General features: G+C 37.8%; 1 protein-coding gene across 3 annotated transcripts in view; it reads left to right on the top strand.

Annotated features, from left to right (window-relative positions):
• Window positions 1-27,496, top strand: part of CenG1A (Centaurin-gamma-1A) — a 115,586-nt gene that overhangs the window by 50,020 nt on the left and 38,070 nt on the right. For all 3 annotated transcript variants that reach the window (XM_067764045.1, XM_067764044.1, XM_067764046.1), the window contains one exon: window positions 17,400-17,632. In XM_067764045.1, coding sequence (XP_067620146.1) covers window positions 17,400-17,632 — 233 coding nt within the window. The remainder of the gene's footprint in view (window positions 1-17,399; window positions 17,633-27,496) is intronic.

Raw genomic sequence — 27,496 nt, 5'->3', positions numbered from 1 at the left:
ATTCACGAGTGGTTGAAGGGGGCCTCGAATACTCTAAACCAAAAGGGCAAGAGGAGGACGACGACGTCAAGACGAAGGTGCTGGAGGGGGACAAACAGCCCAATGGTGCTGCGAGTCCTACAGATAAACCTCCAACACAGTAAAGTGGCGTCGAGCGAACTCCTCCTAACCCTTGAGGAGGGTTCGTTTGACGTGGCGCTGATCCAGGAGCCGTGGCTCTCATCGGGAGGAAAGGTTTCTGGACTTAGCGCGCGCGAGTTTGGCGTTTACTACGCACAAACGGAAGGACGGGTGCGAGCTGTAGTAATGGTAAGGAAACAGCTGCATTCATATATGCTGCCTAATTACACCACCGAGGATCTCGTAGCGGTGGCCGTTGAGCAAAAGAATAAGCAGGCATTTATCCTGGCGTCCTGCTACATGGCCCATGCTGCGGAGGTTCCACCGATGGAGTGCAAAAGGCTAGTACAGGAGGAAGGGCGCAAAGGGCGGTTGGTCATAGGCGCAGATGCAAATGCGCACCACAATGCGTGGGGAGGAGCAGATATGAACGAGAGAGGCGAATCTCTATTTTGTTACATCCTGCAAACCAATTTGCAGATAGCCAACAGGGGAAATGTTCCTACATACATTGGTCCAACATCCAGCAATGTTCTGGATATTACATTGAGCTCCGAGCGTGTTATATCAAGGTATGATTTTATGGTTCTCGATAGACCATCCTTCTCCGACCATGCGTATATAAGCTTCAGCATCCCACTAAAGAGGGTAGAGAAGGGAGGAACCTTTAGAAACCCTAGGGCAACGAATTGGACTAAATTCGAGAAACATGTAGAAACGAAACTGGGACAACCCAAAGAGGTTGCTAATGTAGAGGAACTGGAGGAGTCGAATGAATTCCTAACAAGGACGCTTATGACTGCGTATAACAAAGCTTGCCCTCTAAGAAGATTCAGAGGAAAAGCAAAGCCGCCATGGTGGAGCAATGAGCTGAGTCTTCTAAGAAGACAGGTAAAAGAAATGTTTAAACTCGCAAAGACCGCGGAAAGCGAAGCGTGTCGGGACGAGTACAGGGATCTACTGAGGATCTACAAGCGTGAAATTACCAGGGCGAAGAGAAACTCATGGAAAAGTTTCTGTACGGACATAGAGTGCTCCAGTGAAACAGCACGGTTGAAAAAAGTCCTAGCAAAGGGAAACATAGTCCAGGGACTAATAAAGAAAGAGAACGGGGAATGGTCACGTGATAGTGAGGAATCCCTTGAGGTGCTTCTCGATACACATTTCCCATCGGGAGACGGTTTAGAAGAACCAGCAGACATCACTCACACTTCGATCACGGAGCTAGTGGTGCCGGGCTTGGTGACCGATACCAAGATCGAGTGGGCAGTGAAGACGTTTTCTAAGTTTAAATCGCCGGGCCCAGATGGTATATTCCCGGCCATGCTACAAGTCTCAAGTAGGGCGGTCGTGGAATGGCTTAAAATAATATAAGACTGAATCATGTACCGCACTCTTGGAGAACTGCTCGTGTAGCTTTTCTACCAAAGGCGGGGAAGATCGGTCACGTGTATCCCAAAGACTATAGACCCATTAGCTTAACATCATTTCTGCTCAAAACCTTTGAGAGGCTGATAGATGTGTACATAAAGTCCAACGTGGATGAAAAGCTGCTCTCCTTAATATTTCCATATATAATAAATTGATTTTATTGTTTATTTTCATTTATTTTTTAGTTTCTTTTTTAATCGTGTACAGTTTTTAGTTGGAGTAGCATATTTAATTAATTTCATTTAAGTATTTTTTTATTCATTTTATTTCATTTTGCTAAATTTTATTTTTTTGTTATTCCTATTTTATGTTAATTTATTTTCCATTTTTTTTTATTAATTTTTGTATATTATTTTATTAATTATATATTAATTATATATATATTTTTTGTATTTATTTATTTTTATTTCTCAAACTTTTTAACTTTTTTGTTTATTTAACTGTATTTCAAGTTGTTTTATTTACCTTATTTGAAAGTGTTTTTCTATATTTTTTTTATCTTATCTATTTTTTCACTTTTTCGTTTCTGCATATATTTATTGTTACTCGTTAAATCTCCATTTTGATTTTTTTTTTTCATTACGTAAGTAATTCGATTTCTAGTTGCCCTATTAAAATCTAATTTAACCTGAAAACTGCTTTTATTTATTTTACGCCTATCCTAATTGCTTATTATTGCAATTCTTATTATGCTTCGTCATATTCTTTTTACTAAACAAAAGCAGATAATCCACATTATTAGGCGGCAGCTGGTAATTTTCCTTTTTTTCGTTCTTTGCTCCTTATTTTCAAAGGCAGTTGACTTCTTCCTACATTCGTACGTTCGTTCTGCCCTCGCAACTGGTTGTTTTGGTTTTCCGTCATTGCTAGAAGATTTTGGTACTTGCAGTTTTGTAGCTGCAAATAAAATAGCAAAACAACAATAAACAGTGCCCTTATCAGATTTTCGATATAGCAAAGCTACCTGAAAGAATACATAAACTGACGTAAACGGCAAGCTGTAACCCAATGAGAGTATGAATTGCATATTCTATGCATCGAGGGGACCAACAAAAGTTCGCATAGTTGATCAGAAAACGTAGAAAAATTTGTATATATTCTTAGTATTCGAGTTTTCTTGTATTCTCTACATAATCGCCTTTGCTTTCAGGTTTTCCTTAAGCATGTATGTAGATCCACTTCTGAGAACTCGTTTCAAAGTGGTACTCTGTCAAGCTCAGCATAAACTCTCTGCGTTATTTCCGTAATGCGTTTAAAAAATATTTTCTCTTTTTTATCTCGCTCTGCTCGTTTTTATTCAGTGGCTGATTCAACACTTAGATTATTCGTTAGTTTAGTTTTATGTATATTCCAGGAGAATAAGGAACCCGTCAAAAAGATATCGTCGTATATCTTACTTTGACACGGCACTCTATTATCAAGTTCGTTAGATCCAGCGTTCAACAATCGATGTTCTTAAAGATTTAATAGTCACCAACTTAATGAACTTTTGTTATTACCTTTCTAAATAAAAGGTAGAGTATTCGATACACATATGTACCTTTAAAAATAAATTTAATGCATAAATGAAAACTAAAAGCCGGCCTGCTGTAAGTTTAGTGCGTGTATAGGCCCTATATATCGTGAGATATAAAAAAAATTTCAATATGCATATGACAAGGTTTTGATAATTTCCCGCACGCAAATAACCGATAAAAATACAATAATGGCAATTAGTTTTGCTTTTATTTGTGACTTTTTAAAGGTGAAAAGAAACTAGTTCTAATACTTTTAAACCTAAAACCGTAAATAATTGAAATTAAATTAACCAGAAAAACTTTAGTGGTTGGAGCGTAAAGTAAATCACCTTAACGGAAATGTCGCCAAAACTGCCGTAAGAAATTGTTAATATGTCAAAATTAGTCCACACATTTGTAATAAAAATTGATATTGAGTACAAGCCTAAGTTTATGAATGGTTCACGTAAAAATCTATTGCTTTTAAATATAACTAGCAGACCCGGCAGACGTTGTTCTGCCCTAAATTTGGTATATCGGCATACTTTTTAATAAGCTTTTTCCGTCTAACTCTGCAGTCGCCCCTCTACACTTCTCCCTAATCTTTGTATTCACTCGCTTCATCTTTGATTTTCGCTTCATCTATCTCCATCTTCGTCTCATTCTATGTCTTTCTCAGTCTCCTTCTCTCTTTTCTCTTCTCTCAAGTTTTTCTCATTTTTCTTCATATCTTATTGCCAGTCCCAGAGGGTGGTATGTATTTTCTTCCAGTCCCACTTCGATTCTCAGTCCCAGGCCTAGTCCTAATCCCAGTCCCAGTCCGTCTCTCGCCTACTTCCCTGAAAAAAGAATCGTACATACTAATATAAGCAAATTTCTATACCAAATTTCATGCAAATCGAATAGGACGTATGTAAATAGATATGTGGATATTATTAATTCATGTCTTTATTTCGGCTTCGCCAGATTAATGCGACTAAATCGAATATCGCAATGAAAATTAAAGCTCTCAGCAACAGGTTTCATTTGATATCCGTAATACACACACATTCTAGGGGTATCCGAGTCCATGTTTTGGCCTATATCTCGAGACTCTAGTCACCCAGCGATGTAAAACTTACTCCGTACTAGAGCACACATCTTCAGCTTCAATTTGATACCCATAATGTAAAAACACATTCTAGGTGTATGGGTCCAGGTTTTGGCCTGTATCTCGAGACCCTAGTCACCTAGTGGCATAAAACTTACTCTGTACTAAAGCACACATCAACAGCTTCAATTTGATATCCATAATTTAAAAACACATCGTAGTATTACCCTGATCCACGCTTTGACCTTTACCTCGAGACCCTAGTCACCAATAGGTGTGAAAACTACCCTGTACTAAAGCACTCATCAACAGCTCCAATTTGATACCCATAATGTAAAAACACTATCTAGGCGTTCACGGGCCCACGTCTTGGTCTATATATCGAGACTCTAGTCACCCAGGGGTATGAAAATTACCCTCTACTAAAGCACTCATCAACAGCTTTCATTGGTTATCCGTATTCTATAAACACATTCTAGGGGTACCCGGGTCCACGTTTTGGCCTATATCTCGAGACCCTTTGCGTCGATCCTGAATTTTCTTTGCTATAAACCTCACAGAGCCCGAGGCCTTTCCAACGAATGCAAAACCGTTCGGTTCGTGCGTTCTGGAGTTATAGCGTCAGGAAGGAAAACCCGACTTATTTTTATATTATAGATTAAGAAGCCATAAAAAATATTTTTCGCTAAGGGTATTCATGTCAGGTAGGTTATCATGTTATGAAGTAAAAATTTATTTCTCTGTAGTATATTTCGCGTGATTGTGCTGCCGGTGCTTAAAAATCTTGGATATGAGGACGTTCGTCCACTTTCGTCATCCCTGAAAAAATGGCGAGGGTGGTACCATTACTAAAGGCTGGGAAATCAGCTGATGTAGCAGACGGATATCGTCCGGTGTCTCTACTAGCGCGGGTAGTCAAGACATTTAAAGCCGTCCTGCTCCTCTCTTATGCCACCGTAAACCTGCGACTCGTCAATCATCAGCACGGCTTCCGAAAATTACATAGCGCCACCATCACGGCAAGCACCAACAGCACACAAATAAATTGCGAACTTTGACACAATCAATCAGCACGTTACTGTGAGGCTTGGAAAGGTCTATCCAGGAAGGATTGACTAGATAGTGTAAAAAGAGGACTGCTAATTATCTGTGTGGTCCGCAGGTATCGGTACAGTTCCGGAAGATTGCATTAAAACCCCGAATAATTAAACAAGGGGTACTGCAGACCGGTGTCCTATCCCCAATTTTGTTTAATTTTTACATATCGCAGCTCCCTCCCTATCCTACGCCAATGACTGCACGATGATGGCAACATCTTTCAATGCAATGTGGAGCCACCGCCTCAAACTAAAATTTTTAATTACTTTTTTCTTTTGCTTGCCAACAGCTTACAGTGTTTTAGTTGAGTAGCACCGACGACATAGCATGCGCCAATTGCGAATTAAATGAAGGGGGCCCTGGTAATACTTTTAAATGTTCTTAATTAATGTAGAGTGGAGGGAACACGAACCTTTAGAAAGTTTAAATTAAATTTGCATGCAACTGGAGTTACTGAGGCAAACCATTTTCTTTAATGGATGTACTATTATGTCTATATGTTGCGATGTGTTAGCCTTACAAGCCTATGTTGGCGCCTTATTACTTCGAACCGGAAAAACACATACATACTTAAACTAATGAAAGGTGCAAAAATTAAATGTGGTTACTTTGCCAGTCACCGTCTGTTTAAGCATTTATGACTTTTACGATAGTGTGACACCAACATGACGGTTAACATTTTACGACATTTTGTATGATGTGGTTAGCCAATAGATAAAAGTTCGGTCATCATTAAAACTCGCTGTATTTTTTGTGTTTTAGCGATAATAATGTTTTAGTATCAACAGCTGGAATATTTGATAACATAATTTTAAACGAAATTGGTTATGTTAGCTACTGCCCAATTTTCATAAAATCATATTTCATTGCCCATACCATGATAGAAAAAAGGAAGTAAAAAGCTTAAAGAGATAAGCCTAGTGATTGTGCTATTTTATTTTGAAGGAAGAGTGAAGAAGGAATGGTTAGGTTAGGTTGAACTGGCCAGTCCATGAGGACCTCACATAGACTGAATGAGTCGGTAGTGTTACCAGAACCTTATTTTAACGACCAACTGAAATCCTCGCACCTATGTTATAAAATAACTCCGTCCTCTGGGCAAATGCTGGAAGCTTTCCAGGACTTAAACCACTTGCTGCTTCTAGATCTGACAGCTGTATCACTCCTAATAGCTGAAGTCTTAGCCTGGCAAGCGCAGGGCACGAGCACGGAACATGCTCGATAGTTTCCTCCTCCAGCCCGCACTTCCTACATCTGCTATCACTGACCAAGCCTAATTTAAAGGCATGCGACTCCAGAAGGCAGTGTTCAGTCAGAATACCCGTCATGAGTCTACAGTCCTCTCTTTTTAATGATAGAAGCATCTTTTTCAGTCTAAGGTTATAAGACCTACACATAACCTTCGACATTTTACAACCCCGCGCTTGAACCCACGCCTTTCCTGCTTTGTCGATCATGTGCACCTCTCTTCTTCTCTTAATCTCATCCCATCTAATTGGGACGTCTACGGAGCAAGCTTCAAGGGATGCGCCCTTTTTAGCTAGTTCATCTGCTTTTTCATTCCCATCTATTCCCATATGCCCTGGAACCCAATATAGATGTATGCTTCTCCCTGTCCCGATTCTCTCCAGAGACTGCTTACACTCCAACACGCATTTAGATGCTGTGCTCTGCGAGATTATTGCCTTAATTGCTGTTTGACTGCCAATATAAAAGTTAACACGGTTGCAGCTTATGCTATTCTCTTCCAGGGTTTCTACTGCTTTGGTTACGGCTAATATTTCCGCTTGGAAAACGCTACAGTGATCTGGCAGCTGGTAGGATCTATTTATTTCCGGATCAGCACAGTGTACCGCAGACCCTACTCCTTCCACTACTTTGAAACCATATATGTACACAGGGGTCGCCTCGTCCTATTTCGATTTTTTTTTTTGCTAATTCAAATGTATGTACTTATATTCAAAATTTTTGTAAACTGACGCAATTTTACTGATTTTAATTTAATGAAAGTCAAAGTACGTTCAAGTGCTACCTGATGTTTATATGTGTATGTACAACAATGCCATTGTCTTTGGAAAAAAAAATCTTGTGTATAGAAGTGTGTTCTCATACGTCTAGGTATGAATTTTCTAATTTTTGATATTTACATAACAAAATTCAAGCTATTGAATTTGTTTACTTATGTCATTTGTACTTACATTTTAAGTACTCTTGACCCTTCCATACAAGTTTTGAATACAAAACAGAGGAACCAACATAAGAACACGCAACTTAACCTAAAACTAGTTTATTTTATTTACACAAGCGAAATCTATAGCATTTACAAAAACACGCTTCCTCGTTCCGCTTTATCATTTCTTTATATTATTCTTCGTATTTGTTTTCGTTTTTTACCTTGCATGTTTTCCAACTTCCCTACCTTAACATTTCTTTGTCATAGTCTTTCACTTTCTTTATCTGTGCTACATTCATATTCACGCTTTTGTTCTTTAATTACAAATTTCACAACAAACTTGTCACTCACTAGATTTTCTTTCATTATTTTTAACCTTTCGCTGTGAGCTTGTTACAAATCTCAAAGCAATCTTGAAATTTACATACCACGTCAAAACTGTATGGTAAATGTAACGAGGTGAGTCTCACCACACACCAGTGGCTTGTTTTGCATAATTACAACGCTGTCTTTTGCACTGTCCATTTGTTATTTTGTCACTGCATTTGTTCTCTTTGTTTATGTTACATATGCGCATCATTAATTACTATCTTTTTACTTACTTTTAACTGCTGTTCACCCTCTTTTACCCCGCTCATTTCCATTATCTACATTTGACATATATTTTGTGCTCATCTGTCAATTTGACATTCAAGCGCCAAATCTATGTGACCTTTAAGCCACCAAATCGTGTTTTCTTTAAAAAAAATATACATTTTCTTTAAGTCGACTGTAATTATGTAAGACAGCAGTTGGTAAGTTTTACAGTTCAGTTGTTGTTGCGTTTGTAGCTTAGCGCCAACCTTTGGTTTAACATTTCATTTGTCATCTGTCAGCGCTTAACTCATATGTCAAAAGTTAATCCGATTTGAAAGTTTTATACTTTTTTTCTTGACTCCGCTTGTTACAGTAATTTCTATTATATGAAACGCCTTTAATAAAAATTTACATGGTTTGAGATCTAAGCAAATTGCTTTAATTGCTCAGTTATGGTTGAAAGTCGAATTGAGTTTTTTTAATTGGCTTTGCCACCTCGGTTACTTTTTTGGCATACCTTCGTTTCTTTACTACTGTCTCAGGCAACTAATATGACAGTTGTTAAATGCTATGTTTGTCATTTGATTCGATGCGCTCTGTTTGTCACATTTCATAATATTAGGATAACAATTAAACATCAGAAGCGCATAGATTTCTGCCTGAAAATAGAAGAGTAGCATCCCTTTGGTATCGGTTTCTTGAAGTTCGGCCCATAGATGCCAGCTTCGGTTTTTCGTCGTCAAATCTATCTATCAACCAGACATCGGAATAAGGGTCAGTATTGTCTCAACTGCATAATTTTCCAAGGAGCTCTGCTACAATGGGTCCTCGGCACTCCGTAAGATTCTGAGCGTAGGGGCCATTGCATAACGTAGTTACAATACGGGATTTCCAATTAATTTTCTTATTTCCTTCATATGCCCTGGCATGTCTTACTAAGTCACTAACTAACTGAACCAGCAGAGGACATTCTCATCGCACTCATTACGCCAATTAGTCGACTCAGTTTGCTTAATTGCTTGCTAATAAAGTAAATGATTTTGCTCGTTCAATTCATCTATGTAATGTCGCTTGTACTGTTTCCTCGTAGGTACTACTAATCAAAATTACACCTAAAACCACCTTCAAAGAGCTTTGCAAATTTCTGAAGAAACAAATTATAATTTGCATATACATAAATTGCATTTGTTGTACAAACCCCACCAAGCTAATTTGGCGGTTAAGCGTGTTACTTTGTTTCTGTGCACTCTAAGCAAATTTTGCAATTTATTTCAAAAAGAGTTTCGCGCAGAATCAAAATCGCTTAAGGCAATTCATAAAAACTAACACAAATAAATGCATAGACATTGTCATTTCAAATATATTTATATTTAATTTCATGCCGCTTTGTGAACTGGTTAAACATGTTATCAAGCAAGTATGGTTTGTACCTACTTTTATGTAGATTCATATGTCCAATGCTGCAGAAAAATCAAGTGAGCTCTTCAAATACGCATTAACAACACATTCACAAGCTTTAGCGACAATAAGATCACCTCAAGGCTGCCAAACAAGGCGGCAAAGCACAAAATAAAAGCACGAAATTTGTATCACCAAACAATGAGATTATTTTTTTTACTATAAGAGCACTGTTGTGAAGCAAAGTAATTAGAATGAAAACTAGAGTTGTTGATTCGAAATTAATCTAGTTCGAAAAACACCAGGTTTCGTCTCACTGAAAATCGAAAGCCTTCAAGAATATTGCGTTGTCTCGAGAGAGACTGCCGCACAGTGGGGACAAATTTAACATTTTGTTGCATTAATCTCTGCTCCCTTGGTGTGACCAATTGGCGCCAGTTGGCAGAGAGAAGAAGCGACTGACGCGCCTTGTTGGACGGCCATAACCGTTTAAACGGCAAAGCGCCAATTAAGTAAGTAAGGAATCTGTGCAGGTCGTAATTTTTAACCGATTTCGAATTTTTTTTATTTTTATAGAAAGATTTTGGGATTTAGATTGTTTTTAAATTTCTTGTATGCTGAAAGTAAAATATAGCTAAAAAAATTAAAAATTCCCGAAGAAAAAAATTTCGCAAAATTTCTGCAAAAAAATTGGTTTCCTTAAACAATTAATAAAATTTTATTTTATTAATGTGCGGAGTTTTAGTTGCAAAAAAAATTTATTAAAAATCAAATAGAAATCTTAGACACTTGAAGCTTGCACTTTATTATACTAGAATAGTATGGGCTTGAAAACTAACCTTAAGGGTACAGGGAAGATTAGTTATTACAATTGGAGCTCAGAAACTTACAATTATAGGTTATAATTTTAATTTTCTGAACTTCGCGGGTATTACGAGATTCGAGAATCTCGCGAGAATTGAAAGTCGAGAAGCTCGCGAGTATTACGAGTATTTCGAGATACGAGAATCTTACAAGAAGCCGTGTTCTCGATGTCTCGTTAAAAAAATAAAATATTGTGAACAAAATTATGTATATGTATGTATAATAAATATGTTTTGATTTAAATGTCATTGGAAAGCAATACAATCAAAAAAAATTCACAAGTAAAAAAAAAAAAAACAAGTGTATAAATACTGTCCATACAGCAATTAAATTTATGTCGAGAAGCTCGCGAGATTTACGAGTACTTCGAGACACGAGAATCTCGCGAGAAGTCGAGTTCTCGAATTCTCGATTTCGAAAATCTCACTTGTGTTCGAGAAGAAATCGTAAGCTCTACTAACAGGCGGTTCTTTTTTCTGTCCCCTTGCGATGCTTTCAACTGACACCTTTAACATTGTGATGTCCTACAAAATGGCAATTGTCCCCTTTGCAGGCTTTTTTAGCGCGTTCTTAACTGGTTCAATTGCAAGCGGTTTTGAACTAGTCGCTGCCTTCGAGTAATTAATTTAAATTCGTATCGCTCTGACTTAAGCGCTGTTGGTACAAGTGTGGCCACCAACTAAGTATCCGATTAGCACCAGTTCGCAGGTAGTCATTAAAGCAGTAATGCGAGTCTGCAGGGTACATGGGCACGCACACGCTCTCATAAAATGTATTTAAGAGACAGTGTGCATCTCGCTACTTTACTTCCTACTCAGCTGCCTAGCAAGAATCGTTCATATGTCATTCTTCTATCAAACCTTTGCTGCAGAAATACCCACTTCCATAAACAAAGCTACATAGTTGTATACTCCTATGTAATTTTTCATTTCAATGCCATTTTCTTTACCCTTCTTGGTTATGCTATTTTTTACATGTACAACGCCTTGTGTCCTCTGCTGACCACCTCCTGCTTTTTGAAGTAGCCTTCACATATAAATTATATTTTTACTGTTGTTGTTGTCTCATTTCTTTTCATTAATGTTTAAGTATATTTTGTGATTTTTTACGATCTTTTAACAACTCATAATACAGCAATTTTCACGTGTAGTTCACAATATTCAGTTACCAAAAACATGCCTCCATGCGAGTACCTTGTTGCCCTGTAAGATTAACCCTCTCACTGTATATAATCGCTGCTGTCTTCAGATGTCTACTCTGGGCTGCTCTGAGACTCGCATTCCATACAAGTTATAGTAATATGCAATCATATGTGTGTCGTTATATTCCCTTATGATGTACAATGTAGGCACATTTCAGGTCATCTATTGTCCTTCGCATGTTCGTCTTGTGTTATTTTTAGGAAGAGGTCTTTCTGCATTGTTAAGCGTATCACTCCTTTTAATAATTTACATAACAATTCATGTGACCGTTTTTTGTTTGTTTATGGGAGTGTTGCTTTTCCTTTTTGCTACTGCCGTTACTGATTTTTCTAATATTTTCTTAAGTGGCAGGCTTATGAAATTGATCGCACGTTATTAACCCTGTTTGTTGGTTTGTGTCTTCTTTCTTTTATTTCTGTTTATTGTAGCGAGATCTGGTTAATTTGTTTTGGTGGTATATGTCTTTATGAAATGACGGCCGCCCAATTTTTCAATTTATCTCAAAGCGATACCTTTAGCTTTTCTCGTATGTTACTGTTCCAATATCTTTGCGTTAAGCCAGATCCATATGTTGTGTGTGTATATACTTAAGAGAGTCTAAGTCTGCTACATATTAAGTGCAATGCTTATACGATTTTTACCCAATCGATAAATATGAAAAGGTCAACCTTTTTATAAAAATAATAACCAATTATAGGTCTTAAGAGTGCCCATAATTACTAGTTCACATATATCATTAACCTGGCCAATCATTCCCGACTTATTGTGATTTAAAAAATTTATTTCGAACACGAATCGTAAAACAGAATACAGCCCCAGCTCGACACGTATCATTCGATATCGTGTGCCTAGTTCATATAAAATCGTATATACCTCGGTTTAAATTTAGTCGTTAAAGCCGGGACTAGGTAAGACTTTAGCTAAAAATCTGGCCAATATAAGTAATGTTAGGCGAACTTGCAGACCTTTTTGACCGCAGAGTTAGTTTTGAAATTTACCCAAATTTAATGAGCTTAACACCTCAATAGAAGCTTACTCTGAGCTAGAAAGGTAGCTTGCCGTTCTACAAGTGGGCGTTAAAGATATAGAATTTTCCATACATCAACATCTACATACATATATACCAAAAGAAGTCATTTTCAAAAGTGCGAATGAATAAATACAGAAGATGTAAATTAAAACAGCAAATAAGTTTATATCGAATGCTGATAACCAATTCACGTAAAGAGCCTTCAAAACTCACAATTAACCAGTTTAGCCCACATAAAAATAAAAATGTTTTTTTTTTTTTTGTTTAAATAATAAACAACAAAAATCACTACAGCAAACAACAAAATTGTGAGTTTTGCTGCAACTAATTTGCCGGCATTTCGCGACTGTTGCATGTCAATGCTCTGGCAAAGTGCATCATTTGATCATGATGGTGATGACATTGACAACTTCACGTAAAAGTCCAATCGAAGGCGAACATAAACGTCGTACACCCGCTGATTATAAAACAAGCTTGTATTGCAGGCAATTTAGTTTGCATTGCGCATGCGCCACTGTGACTCAGCCAATAACATGCCTGCGCGTCGAGCTTTTTTCTTCAATGCTACTTGCTAACAACCTCAAAGTAAACATTGGCATAAACCTGACTCTTATATTACCCTTTTATGGTCAATCAAGCAAACGAACGCCTGCGCGTACTGTTAACGCTTTTGTCGAACTGGCACACGCTTAGGGTTAACTATTTAGAATGCTAATATGGATTCAGTTCGTAGCTTTAATAATATTTTTTACTTAATTGGCGCAGTAAAAACGCTGGACTGCTCGCACTTCACCATACATTTTCTATGATTAACAAATTAGTACCCACCTATAATAAGCCATATGAAATATTAATACTGAGAGCTGGGTTATTTTAGGTATAAAGAGCTTTTTGAAAATCAATCTCTAAAGAAAATATATTACTTTGCATTAATATTTTGAAATTTTATACATTTTTACATTACAATTATACTGCCGCTTTTAAAATAATCATCATACCTTTCCAAACTCACTATACCGTTTATTGTTCATATATGTATATAACGTTACAGTGACACAGTATGATGTCGTGTGACGTGATGCTTGACAGCATCAAGCAGCTGACACACTTGCGAATTTGCTACACTACTCGAAATGTCACTTAATGACGAATGGCAAATGATCAAAATGTAGCAAAAAAGACTCCGAAGAAATCAAATATGCAAAAAAAAAAAAAAACAAAAGACTGAAAGTGGCTGCAAGAGAATTGTTGAAAAATTGCGATTTTTTTGCTCTTTTGAATGAAAGAAAACGTATCATGCCGTTTTTCCACTACCACACCTAGAGCCAGTAGTTCACGTCAAGACGCCACACTACGATGCAATAAAAGACAAAATAAGAGTTACAAATTTGACGAAAAATTGTTACTGTAGCAATCCATTTAAATCACAAAAGTGTCCAACCATAACAAAAATTAAACTATTGTTAACAAAACCAGACGGTTAGGCTCCTATTCTTCCAGCTGGGAAGCGCCAATCGAAGTGTGTCCTTAGATGTAAGCATGAATGTTTGCAAGGATATAATGTTGTTTGATGACTGGCCGCTTGGCTGCCTAACTGTCAATCAAAAACTTGATGAACTTGGACAAGGACAGCTAAGCATATGACTTGTGTTTGGTGAATGAAGTGAGCAGACAAAAGGACTAAGAAACTAAAGCAGGAGCAAGCAAATTCTCACATTCACACATTGGCATTTGTTCGCCATAAATGTAAATCATATATCTCTATGCCAGTCATATCCTGATGGCAACATTGTAGTGCTACGTATACGCCTCAAAACAAACAAAGAACTCACTCTTAGTTACCTATAAAAAAAGTTAGCTATGAAACTAATTGTCGATTCATGCAACATTGCCATAGAAGTAATAGAATAGAAGTAATAGAAGTAGCTTTCTGTTAGAAAAATAATGAGATCCTTTCAAAGAAAACTAGTATATTGGACTAGTTTTACACCAACATGCAGTTAACCCGTGGCTAGCTTTTATTCCGGCTGGGTAGCTCGCCGCTCCATCTCAGTGACAATATTAATATAAATCGAATAGCAAACCTGTGAACAAACCTCCCAAGTGCTTTGGAGCTCGCTCGTAAAATAACCGTCAGCAGCAAAAATTAAGCACCTAGGGTAGTCTAGTTTCTGTTGAAATATAATTTTATACACCCAGCTCGGAGTTTAGTAATGAAAACAGAAAAATTGCGTTGTTTGTCATTTGAAACTTTTCACAAAACTCAACACGCTTTCAATATCACGAAAGATAAATAATAAATTTTAATGATATACTAAATACCGACACATGTTGTCCCACGCAAGTTTTGGTTTATATTAATAATTCAAAAATAATTTTAGAAGTGTTTATCTGAAAAATGTTATGGGTAATCGACCTAAAGGCTGAAAATGCACCAAAAAATTCATGGCTAATATCTCCTAAGCAATTGATTGAGAAAAAAAATATCGATATAGAAACTTTTATGTAGAATACAATGAGGAATAACTGCTCCATATAAATTTTGTACATGCAAGTGTCCTTTAAAGGACTTTAAATAAGACGAGGTTAATTCTTTTTCTTTTAACTGCCACTTAAAATAATTCCAAAATAATGAATAACATAAGCTTTGATACATTTCATGGGGCATTTGACACAGCTTCATTTGGTGATTAACTTTCAAATTTATATGCATTTTTGCAAAGGTGGGATGGCCTTAAATTGAAAAATGTTTTAAATTTTTTTCTCTGTATGCCATGGTGATCCGAGCTTGCACCTCCGATTTTCATTTTCAACATGATTGGGAAATGCCCCCCAAACCTTTTTCGATAACTCATAAAATCGACAAATGCGCACCTTTTTAAAAGCATTTTCCCCCAAAGTACACCTCCTCGTTACCCGATACACAAAAAGAACTTTCCAACAAACGTTTGTTTGCTTCTTGCACCTGCCGAACGATCCTTTTTTCAAAAAATTTACAAAGCTATAACTAAACCAAATTATATACTTAAAACTTTATGCACGTAGTTCGAAACCAAATGTTAAATTATGGATTTTTTACGCTGAGCACGAACCTCTGGTCAATAATTTTCAATGATGCCTCTTTTCGATAAAATGTGGTCGAAACCCCAAAAATTGGTATAATTTGAACATAGCCCCTGAGCTTAGGATGCATCTTCATAATTTGGTTTCCAGCCCTCTTTAAGAACAAGGTTCAAGGTATAATTTCTGATATAAAATTTTATTGTAAGATAAATTAGCATCTTACAATAAAATTACGACTATACCACTTACATTATAATTTATATGAGTTTTCAAAAATAGCAAAAAACCAAACTTTCAGCTTTCGGCCAATAAATACACCGATGAAAAGTCGACATTTTTTTTTTAAACAAATCGATAATTTTTCGAAAATTTATAGATAAAAAATTTATAAATTTTTGATAACAAATCGATCACACGAAAAATGTGTTATATATTTTTTTTAAGGAAAATTCCATATAACTTGAAAACTAGGTATGTATTAAATTCAAAAATTAGCGACAGCATCGTCTTCAACGTGCTCGGAAGCATATAATTTGTTTTTCAAAATCAAAATCCCTAATCGTTTCGTAGGGTTTACACGGGATTGCAGGCTGGTGCATTTTGTCCCTCTACGCAGCGCCACCAAGCGGAAAGTTAATAGAACTAAAGATTAATATTCTCGCCTTTGGGTATACAAAAATAACAATAAAATGTAAACTAGATTTGGAACCATATCAAAGACTGTTTACTGTATATACATTAGACGGGTTCGATTTATTAACCGATATCGCGTCATCGATTTTTCGATAGGGCTCAGGAAAAAAAGTTCCACTACGCATACCCAAAAAAATAATTTTCGAGGCTGCGAAATTTAATTTTTTTTACTTTTTTTCGACTTTTATTTTTAAGGTTTTTTTCATGACCTACTAAAAAACTTTTCATTTGATTGTAAAATTTTCAAAAAAAATATTTTTGTTTTTTTCAAAAAACTGTGATCGACAACGTTTTTAGCGGACATTTTTGGGTCGGAGCCCAAATCCTATCGAAAAATCGATGGCGCGATATCGGTTAACTTTCGTCCATACAAATCGACCCACCCTAATATACATACATACACATATGTACATATCAACGTACTTAGTTCTGTTTTGTTTTTTTTTTTTTTTTGTGCGCTTTACTGAACTTTTTTGGTCAACGAAGTTCAAGTGTTTTCTATAAATACTTGAATATTTTAAACTGATATGTCAAATTTTGTGAACTATTTTTTCACACACAGTTTTAAATGCTATTTTTCCAGTATATACTCTATTTGTGAGAAGTTTTGTCGAAATGTGATCGCTGACAGCTGTCATCAACTGCATGAATTACATATTTGACAACAATCTTATACAACTGGAATATTTATTCTAGTAATTTCTTTATTGCCTCGCTGAAATCTCTGTCCACTTAAGCTGCCAATCACCTACCAACAAATTATTTAAATACATATTTTTTCTACCAAAATACTCGTACTACATGAATGCATGATTGTCAGAAATAATTACTTTCGTTACGTGCGCGCCACATTCTTACATACAACAACTATCCAATCAAATTTAAAAAATTTTTAAGCTTTGTATTGCATATTAATTGGCTGACATTTTTGGTAATTTGAATAGAGGCTAAGTGGTATTTTTTGTAGCCTGTATGCATTTTTTGAGGCCTGTGCAATGTCTTTGGGTTTTATAGAAATTTATCACTTCTCCGAAAAATATTTAGAAAAGACTGAAAAATTAAGTTGGGTGCCTACTTTACTTTCAACCGAACGCGCGACTCTTTTCTTTCTTCATATAAACATTAAATAACACCTGCTATTTTTTATTTAATTTATATTTTTCAGATTCCTTTGTCAACAGTCAAGAATGGACGATCTCACGCTCAGTGCCCGATTTACGTTTGGGTATTGTTGGTTCATTGAACTCTGGCAAATCAGCTTTAGTACATCGATATTTAACTGGTTCCTATATGCAAGAGGAGTCGCCTGAAGGCGGACGCTTTAAGAAGGAAGTATTCATAGATGGCCAAAGTTATTTATTACTGATACGAGATGAGGGTGGACCACCAGAAATGCAGGTAAGAACTCATATTTCTTAACTTTTTAAATAGTACACTTAAGACTTATTGTGCCGTCCACAGAAAGAAGAACGTAAATTGTAAAAAGGTTAAATCGAAGAAAATTTAATTTTTGTTTTGCGAAATTTAAGATTTTTCAAGTAAACAACTAATTTAAAACTTTGTTTTATTTTTGAGATTAAATTTTAAATAAAGGTCATTTTAATCAATGAGTGAATTATAAACGCAATATTGTTTAACATAAAAATTCCTAAAAGGTAGTAAGTGAACTTTGCTGCTCTTTTTCTATGGACGTCAGTATTCCTGCATATCGTTTGTCTGCTTCCTTTGTATATAGTTTTTTTTTTTTTACATTCCACACTCAGTAAATAAGTATGTTCCTTGAAGTCGTGTTCAGGAGGAATTCGTATGAGCCTTACAATTAACCGCTTTCAACGACCAGAAATATTTTTGGTAAAATCTTATTTCAAAAATACAAAATTAGCCACAGAAAATAAATTCAAACCGCACTTATCATCATCAGTATTAGAACCTTCAACAAGTGCTTATTGCATGAATATGCATATTTACAAACAAACATATCTACCACATACATACATATATACATATATGTATCAATAACTTACTTATCAACCACATTTGGCGGACAATAACCCATGGCGACTAAAGAACGTCACAACTTTCGTGCCTATTTAACACAAATCTTTACCACCGGCGCCATGTTGACAGCAAAGTTATTGTGTTAACCTTGAATTTATAGTTTTCATAAATTTTATCATGCTTTTAGTTTAATCACTTCTTACTTTCACTGAGAGTTTTGGTAACTCAAATCCTTGCCAATTTTAATGTAGCTCAAAGTCAGCGCTTAACTGTTGCGATCTGATGTACCCAAGCCACAAGTTAACTATTTTATTACGGCATAAAGTATGTCTTATGTAACAATTTACGTTACCGGAGTTACTACGACGTTGTGTTAAACGCCGCACAGCATGCAATGAATTAAAGCTTAATATGTAATGAATCCATAAACACTTCTTCGTGGCACACTTCAGGACTTAATCGCTTCAGATAAAGTTCTTATTGGCTTGATATGCTTACTTAGCACATTCGAGTTCGAAATTATATAATTCACCTATAAATATTTAGCTGAAAGTCTGTTTGATTAACTTGGGAATTTTAGTTGTATATAAATACAAAGTTTTCCCAATCTGTAGCTCATATATTTTGATAGCTTAAGTAAATCTATTCATAGCAATTAGAGAGCTGTATGTAGTTGAGAGATTAGTTATATAAACTTTGAGAGCTTTAAAAGCTTAAATATCTCGATTTTGTACCCTTTGAAATTGTATCTCTGAATCTGAAATGTTTTCCTTTAGTTTCACATTGAAGCTTTTACATTCACAAAAGTGCAACTTTTCATATTAGTTTCATCCCTTATGTTCCGCTTTTAATTTAATTAAACCTCCGTTATGTTGTAAAAGCAAGTCAGAAAATGTCTAAATTTATTTTATTTTTTGTTCTTGAAGTTTCGGGGACATCTTTTATCTACAGTTCCTTAAAACTACCTTTTTTCAAATAAAGTCAGGCGTGTCTTTATTTCTTATTTTTAAATTATATTGTAACGAATTTACTTGCAAATCCTCTTATTTGGCCTTCTGCTAAGTTCGAATCACTAAACTGTTGAATAAATAACTCCAATATTGAATAATGGAAAAATGGCCTTTATTAAAGTACTTCACAATAACACTTATACCTTGCAACTAGCTTGCTTAACATCCAAACTGATTGATAGCTCAAATGAAACTGACTTCTCGCCTCCACTGTTATCGCCCTTTTATACTGTCCGACCTCCTTGTTGCATATTTCTAGGCTTTTCTAATTCCAGAACTTACTAGTTAGTTATAAATTTCTCAGCTACAACTACAGATGTATAATTTTTATAGCTTCTCTCATACCCCATGCGCTTGGATGTGTGAGCGACACTTCCGCAATCACAATTGCATACCTTTAGGAGCATTTCAGATAAGATATCTGCATGTGCTTGTGCGTTGCTTCTCCGCCGCGTGCACGCGTATGTGTAGACATAATGATTGAGTTATTGACGTGAATTCACGTCACTGCTTAGCATCGGCCTAGATATGGCAGTACCCCTTAGTGCCGCCAACATTCGTAACACTGACCTCCATCTAAGTCTGATCGTCCCGATCAGACAAATCTCTCGATCTAAACGTTGCCAGCCTTTCCAAATGGACCACTTTCATTTTGGTTCGTGGTTTACCTATGGTTTGCATGCGGTACACTACATCGTTGATCCGTTTTACAAATCTCCTTCCTGAAAACCTTCCGAATTAATTGCTTGATCGTATCTGGCTTTCATCTTGTCACTCATAATCTTTGTTCGTTGCCTTATCAGATCATGTATTTCCCTTAGCTCTTCTTCCAAATCACCAGTGAATTTCTTGACATTTCTCTCCGCATTGGCACATATCCCAAACTTCAAATCAGCTGGCAGTCTAAGGTCATTGCCAAAAATTACTTTTGCAGGGGTTTGGCCCGTTGTCTCATGCACTGCTGATCGGTAAGCCATCAAGAATAATGGTATGCGGGTATCCCACTCTTTATGGTACTTGTCTACTACTTTCCTTAAGTGCTCCTCCAATGTTCTATTGAATCGTTCTACCATACCATCGGATTGAGGATGCAATGCAGTTGTCCATGTTTTTCGAATGCCCAATGATTTACACATTTCCTGGAACACAGCTGATTCGAAATTCCTGCCTTGGTCAGAATGTAACTCCATTGCTACACCATACCTTGCAACCCAATTGTTTATAAACACTTCTGCTACTGTTTCCGCTTCTTGATTTGGGATTGGGTATACCTCTGGCCATTTGCTGAAATAATCCATAACTACCAGTACATATTTGTTTCCGCTGTTGCTAGTAGGAAATGGACCGACGATATCCATAGCGATCCTTTCAAATGGCGCACCTGAGTTATATTACTTCATCTGGCCATGACTTCGGGTTCTGGGCCCTTTCGCTCTGCTGCAAACCTCGCAGTTGGCAATCCACTCAGTGACCGACTGGTGGCAACCAACCCAATAGAATCTCTGTTTAGTCTTCTCGAGCGTCTTCGTGATTCCAAAATGACCGCCGCTTGGACCATTATGCAGCTCACTGAGCACGTCAGGAATCCTCTTTCTGGGAACAACTATCAGTTTATTTTTGCTTTGACCATCCTCACTCTCCCATACTCGATGCAAGCAACCGGATATCAATTCTAAACTGTTCCACTGTCCTCTCTGCTGACATCTCCCCTCTGCTTGGTCTTTCGTGTCGTTCGAGCCCTTGCATAACATGTGACAGATCTGTATCTTCTAGCTGACACTTTCTTAGTTGTTCCCTGTCCCATTCATCCGTACACGTTATAGTCATTAGCCGGACATCTATAATGTCTTCTTTAGCCTCAGCCTTTGAACAGTGCTTGCATTCCAAACTACATGGTCTTCGTGACATTGCATCGGCATTTCCATGGGTACTCAATGCTCAATGGAAAAGTCATAGCTTTGTAGTCGCTCGATCACCGTGCCAATTGTCCTTCCGGATTACGGAACTGCAGAAGCCATTTTAACGCTGCGTGATCTGTCCTGACACGGGATCAGCTCTCTCCGCGTAACGCAGTAGTTCCTCTCTGGTTTTCCAATCGAACGGCTGTAATATGCAACTACCTTCTCCTGTCCATCGACCAGTTGTGACAAAACGCCTCCTATAGCATATCCACTCGCATCTGTATCTAGAATAAATGTTGCTCCTGGAATCGGATATGCTAACATTGGGGCAGTGCACAAACGCTCTTTCAATGTTTGGAAAGCCACTTCTTGCTCCTTCTTCCATTCAAAAGCTTTATTTTTTCTTGTAAGCTCATGGAGGCTATGGGCTACGCTGGAAAAATTTGGTACAAATCGGCGGTAATATGTGCACAGACCAAGGAAACTTCTCAATTCATGTAGGTTCTGTGGTCTTGGCCAATCCTTTACAGCCTCTAACTTTTCGTTCGCAGTGCAGATGCCCTCTGTCGTTACCTTGTGACCCAAATAATTTACTTCCTTTTTAAACAGCGCACACTTTTTGGGACTTAACTTCAGACCAGCGCCAGCTATTCTCTGGAAAACTTCCTCCAAGTTCTTAAGATGTTCATCAAAATTATTGCCCAATACGATGATGTCGTCCAGGTACACCAAGCAGGTTTTCCAATGTAGTCCTTTCAGTACCTGGTCCATGAGTCTCTCAAAAGTAGCTGGTGCATTACCAAAAGGCATCACTGTAAATTGCCAAAGACCATCACCGACACTGAAGCCTGTTTTCTCTTTATCTTCCTCCTTCACCTCAACTTGCCAGTAGCTGCTTTTCAAGTCCAGTGTGGAAAACCATTTCGTACCAGATAGCGAGTCCAGAGAGTCGTCAATTCTTGGCAATGGGTAGCTATCCTTTTTCGTAACGTCATTCAACTTCCGGTAGTCCACGCAAAACCTCATTTTTCCATCCTTCTTCTTTACAAGTACTACCGGTGAGCTCCATGGACTAGCTGATGGTTCGATGACGCCGCTATCGCCCATTTCTTGTATGATTTGACTGACAACTTCCCGCTTCGCCAGTGGAACCCTACGTGGAGCTTGACGGATCGGCCTCGCATCTCCAGTGTCAATTTGATGTTTCACAACATTGGTGCGGCCTGGTTTTGAACCATCCTGGTCAAATATGTTCGCGTATTTTAGGAGCAGTTGTTTTGCCTTACTCTGATAGGCTTCCTCTAGCCCCTGCGTCCATGCCGTGATGTCATTTGAAAGATCAGTATTACAAAATGAAACGTGTTCCTGGAGCTGTTCACAGTTAATAACTACTTCGGCCTCTTGGCATCTTCCCAAAATAGCTCCTTTGGTCAAATTGAATGGTGACTTGAACTCATTGAGTACTCTTACCGGAATACGCCCATCTTGTTTTGTCATAGCCAGGGTTTTTCCTACAAGTATGTTCAGTGCTGATTTATTTGCTGCTTCGATAACCCACAATTTTTTTGTCCCATAATCTCCATCAACCTTTGCCCAGATGACTGCTTCTGATTTTGGTGGTATTTGCTGACTCTCTTCCACCAGCACTCGTTTTCTGCTGTAGCCTCTCTCGTAGCCGAAATTAAGTGGCACATCCATGTTCTTATATCGCATCGTCTTGCTTTGCATATCGATTTTGATGCCTTGGTTGATTAAGAAGTCCACTCCAATTATGATTTCATCAACAATACCTGCCACTATAAAATTGTGTAGTACCGTGACGTTCCCAATTGCTACTTTACATTCTACTTCTCCAATTACCTGGGTGTCCTCTCCCGTGGCTGTACGTAATCTTGCTCCAAGCAATGGTCTTATCTTCTTGTTGACTAAATCTGATCGAATGATGGAATGGGATGCACCCGTATCTACACTCAGTAAACGTTCCTTTCCATCCACATGTCCTCCGACAGTAAGATTGCTTGACCTTCTTCCAATTTGCGAGATAGAGATTATGGGGCATTCAATCGAGGGAGCCAGCTGTCGCCCCATGGGGCTGACTCGCTTTAGTTTAACGATTGAGTGGTCTTGGAGATTTGCTCATCTCCTTCTGCTCTGCGTTTACGACCACCCACATTGTTGGAACTGTTAGGATTGGTACTGCAATAACGTGCAATGTGCCCTGGCTTCCCACATTTAAAGCATTTGACGGCACCATCGTTTTTCTGCTGCGTTCCTTTTAATGCTTCCAAAATTGTGTCTACCCAGTCTGGCCCCCACTTCCACGCGATGAGCTTTGTATGCGGGCTTACTCAAAAGTGACGCTGTTTCTTGCGTCAGTGCGTGGGATACCGTTTCAGCAAATGTTAGTTTTGGATTCGCATATGTAGCCCGCTTCGTTTCCACATCTCGTATGCCATTTATGAAGCTCTGGATTTTTACCCTTTCAGTGTATTCCACGGGTGCGTCCGCATATGCAAGATGAGCCAATCTTTCAATATCTGAAGCAAACTCCTTCAATATCTCATTTGCTTTTTGGTAGCGGTTTTGCAACTCAATTTGGAATATCTGTTTTCTATGCTCGCTTCCATAACGTAGTTCTACAGCAGCCATCAATGCGTCATAACTGTTCCGTTCGTACTCTGGAATAGTCTGTAAGATTTCGGCAGCTGGTCCTTTCAATGCTACGAAGAGTGTACCAACTTTATCTTCCGCATTCCAGTTGTTCACTGCCGTGGTCTTCTCAAACTGTAGCTTAAAGACCTGGAAAGGAACAGAACCGTCAAAGGATGGTGTTTTTACCTTTGGATTGCTTGCTGAAACAGCTGGGCGATTTAGTTGTAACTGCTCCATACGACCTTTTAAATCATCTACTTCTGCCTGAAATTGAGCCATTTTTGCATCCTGCGCTTCCAGTTTTGATGATACCTGTTCCAAAATTTCTGCCGACATTTCAGATATACGTGCTTCTTGCGCTTCCAATTGAGATGCTATATATGTCTTTTGGTCTTCCAGTTGAGATGACACTTGCGACGTCATTTCTGAAATACGTGCCTCCTGTGATTCCAGTTGGGATGCCATATATGTCTTCTGCTCTTCCAGTTGGGATGCCATATATGTCTTCTGTTCTTCCAATTGCGATGTTATACTGGTTTCCTGCGATTCTAGTTGTTTTTCAATCTTGGATGTTACTGTCGACGTTTGTGCAGATATTGCAGCTAATATTGTGTCCAAGTCTGTGTTCGCCATTGTCTGCGGTGTTTCGTTTTTCTCCTCAATTTTTGTTGTTGTCTCGTCGCCATCAAGATGAAAGACACACTCTTCCACGTTAATTCCTTCTGCTTCCATTGCCTCTCGTAGTCTTGCCTGAAGTTCGAGTTTATTGCCGGTTGTATTCAATCCACGGCTCTCCAACTCCTTTTTCAGTTGCTGGATCTTCAATTCACTGAACTTTGCCATGTCCTTGTTGTTCCCTGGAATTTATTCAACAATTCCTCTTCTGACACCAATTGTAACGAATTTACTTGCAAATCCTCTTATTTGCCCTTCTGCTAAGTTCGAATCACTAAACTATTGAATAAATAACTCCAATATTGAATAATGGAAAAATGGCTTTTATTAAAGTACTTCACAATAACACTTATACTTTGCAACTAGCTTGCTTAACAACCAAACTGATAGCTCAAATGAAACTGACTTCTCGCCTCCACTGTTGTCGTCCTTTTATACTGTGCGACCTCCTTGTTGCATATTTCTAGGCTTTTCTAATTCCAGAACTTACTAGTTAGTTATAAATTTCTCAGCTACAACTACAGATGTATAATTTTTATAGCTTCTCTCATACCCCATGCGCTTGTATGTGTGAGCGACACTTCCACAATCACTATTGCATACCTTTAGGAGCATTTCAGATAAGATATCTGCATGTGCTTGTGCGTTGCTTCTCCGCCGCGTGCACGCGTATGTGTAGACATAATGATTGAGTTATTGACGTGAATTCACGTCACTGCTTAGCATCGGCCTAGAGATGGCAGTACCCCTTAGTGCCGCCAACATTCGTAACAATATTATTTATTGGTATTGGCAATGAGAGTTGCAGTTGAAAAATCAAGACCTGAGAGAAGCTACAAAATTTGCAGATGATGCTTTGAATGATTTCAAGAAAAGCGGCAAAACGCTGACTCGTGCTTTCATTTTACTTATGAGAAGGTTGTTGAAACGTGTTTCAAGTACAAGTTTCAAATTAATGCTTTGAATGATTTCAAGAAAATCGGCAAAACGCTGACTCGTGCTTTCATTTTACTTTTGAGAAGGTTGTTGAAACGTGTTTCAAGTACAAGTTTCAAATTAAAAATCCGTGCCCGCTCAATATCTGTATGAGGTGGTAATTTAGTTCGCCGTGTTTTCGCTCGTACCATTCCGCTATATTCCGGACTAGCATGAAGGTCCAGCGCCCTTTTCTCGAATCTTCCCACCGTTCTTTCCACCTAACTATTGTTCGTGACCTTGCGATTTTCTTAGCATCTTCAGATGGTCGGCTGATTCCAATGCCATACAGATCGGCCATTTCACCTGAGAATAGATCTACTGGGATTATACTGGATAAAACATGGATCGCGTCGTCGGACACCGTTCGATAAGCACATGCTATTCGTATAGCAGTAATGCGATAGGCTGCTAGTATATCTTTTTGGTGGACCATTTTAGATCCGTGCCATACTGGTGCTGCATATAATATTATAGAGCTGGTTACGTTGGATAATAGCTGACGGGTAGCTTCGCTTGGGCCGCCGATATTATTTGCGATAGGGCTCCACTAACTCTAGAAATTTTCTCCCCCACCGCCCTGAAGTGCTCCCTAAAAGTTAGTTTTGAGTCAATGATTACTCCTAGATATTTCACGGAAGGCTTTGAATTTATTTGATAATTTCTATGGTTAGGACCAACTCATCCACAGTCCGCTTTGAGCTCACCAGAACCACTTCTGTCTTATTGCTAGCCATCTCCATGCCCATGTTCGTCAACCATTCCCTTATTCTTCCCACGGCGTCATTACATAATGCTTTGAGCAGATCAAGTTTCTTGGCCACTGCTACTACGACAATATCATCTGCATAGCCGACCTTGGCCTGTATCTATCTATGTATCCATGTATGTATGTAACGGAATCTTTGAGCTTAATTTTCACCGGTTTCTAGAAGTCTGATTAATTTGAAACTTTGCATACGTATCAAGGACCGATGACAATGCAATTATTTGAGAACAGATTCCCATTATCCTTATTAACACGCTTATATCAGCTTCACTTGTATGACGCTTGTTTGTAACTCTCTCGCCTAGGCGCGCAAAGGAGAGTTAGACCCATCTAGCGGCAATTAGCGGCAAAACGAGTTGTGCTTAATAGTGGAGACGCGAACCTCTGTGCTACGATGCTATCAACAGCAAATATCTAAGTGGATTGTAGATACTAAAACAGCACGATATTTGCGTGTTTTTTAGTTTTTTTAAACTACATTTATATTATTATAATCATAAGCTTTTATTTAGTTTCACTTGGCCGTTGTAGGTAATGAAATCTTGCAAGTTAAATTTGATAGACTTCCCGGTGTCCGATTGAGCTGAAATTTTCCACACATGAATAACTCCGATGACAATGCAATATTACTTTGCGAAAATTCGATAAATTAATCGATAAAAGAGTTATCGGTTAATATTTGTATTCACAAGGGAATAACAGCCTAAGTCCTCAAGAACGCAGGTAACTTCGCTTTGTTTGTGTATGCAACAAACGTAGAAGTTAGGCTGTTATTCCTCAATGTTGCATACTTTTTGTTGCATACTTTTCTGTGCACTTGATATTGTTTTACAGATTTTTGCCGATCACGGTTGCCACTTTCGGTCCATTTGGACCAAAAATGGTCCCTTCCAACCCCATTTGGTCCACTGGTCGATTTTCTTCAATTTGAGTTCTTTTTAGGCAGTTGACACGATTTTGGTACTTTTCTTTCTTTTTCGCTAAGGTAAAAATTCACAATATTGCCCAAAAAATTTGCAACACATTCGTTAACCCACATATAATTTTAAATTTACTTGAATGGATTTCTCACCACAAAAAATTGCTCAGTCAATAAAAATGTACAGAACAGTGACATTTCACCTAGGAAATAATTTAGGCGAGGCATTAAAAAGAAAAGTGTTGGCAAACACACTGTCGTTAATTGTTGCTGAAACAGCCCACTTATGAAAAAAACTCTTGCTTAATATTTATAATAATAATGACTAGATATTTCCATCGGTTATTAAACACTTAGTGAAAG

The sequence above is a fragment of the Eurosta solidaginis genome, chromosome 2 (genome assembly GCF_040869045.1).
Source record: "Eurosta solidaginis isolate ZX-2024a chromosome 2, ASM4086904v1, whole genome shotgun sequence".
Lineage (NCBI taxonomy): Eukaryota > Metazoa > Arthropoda > Insecta > Diptera > Tephritidae > Eurosta > Eurosta solidaginis.
This window is presented reverse-complemented; position numbering and strand designations above follow the sequence as displayed.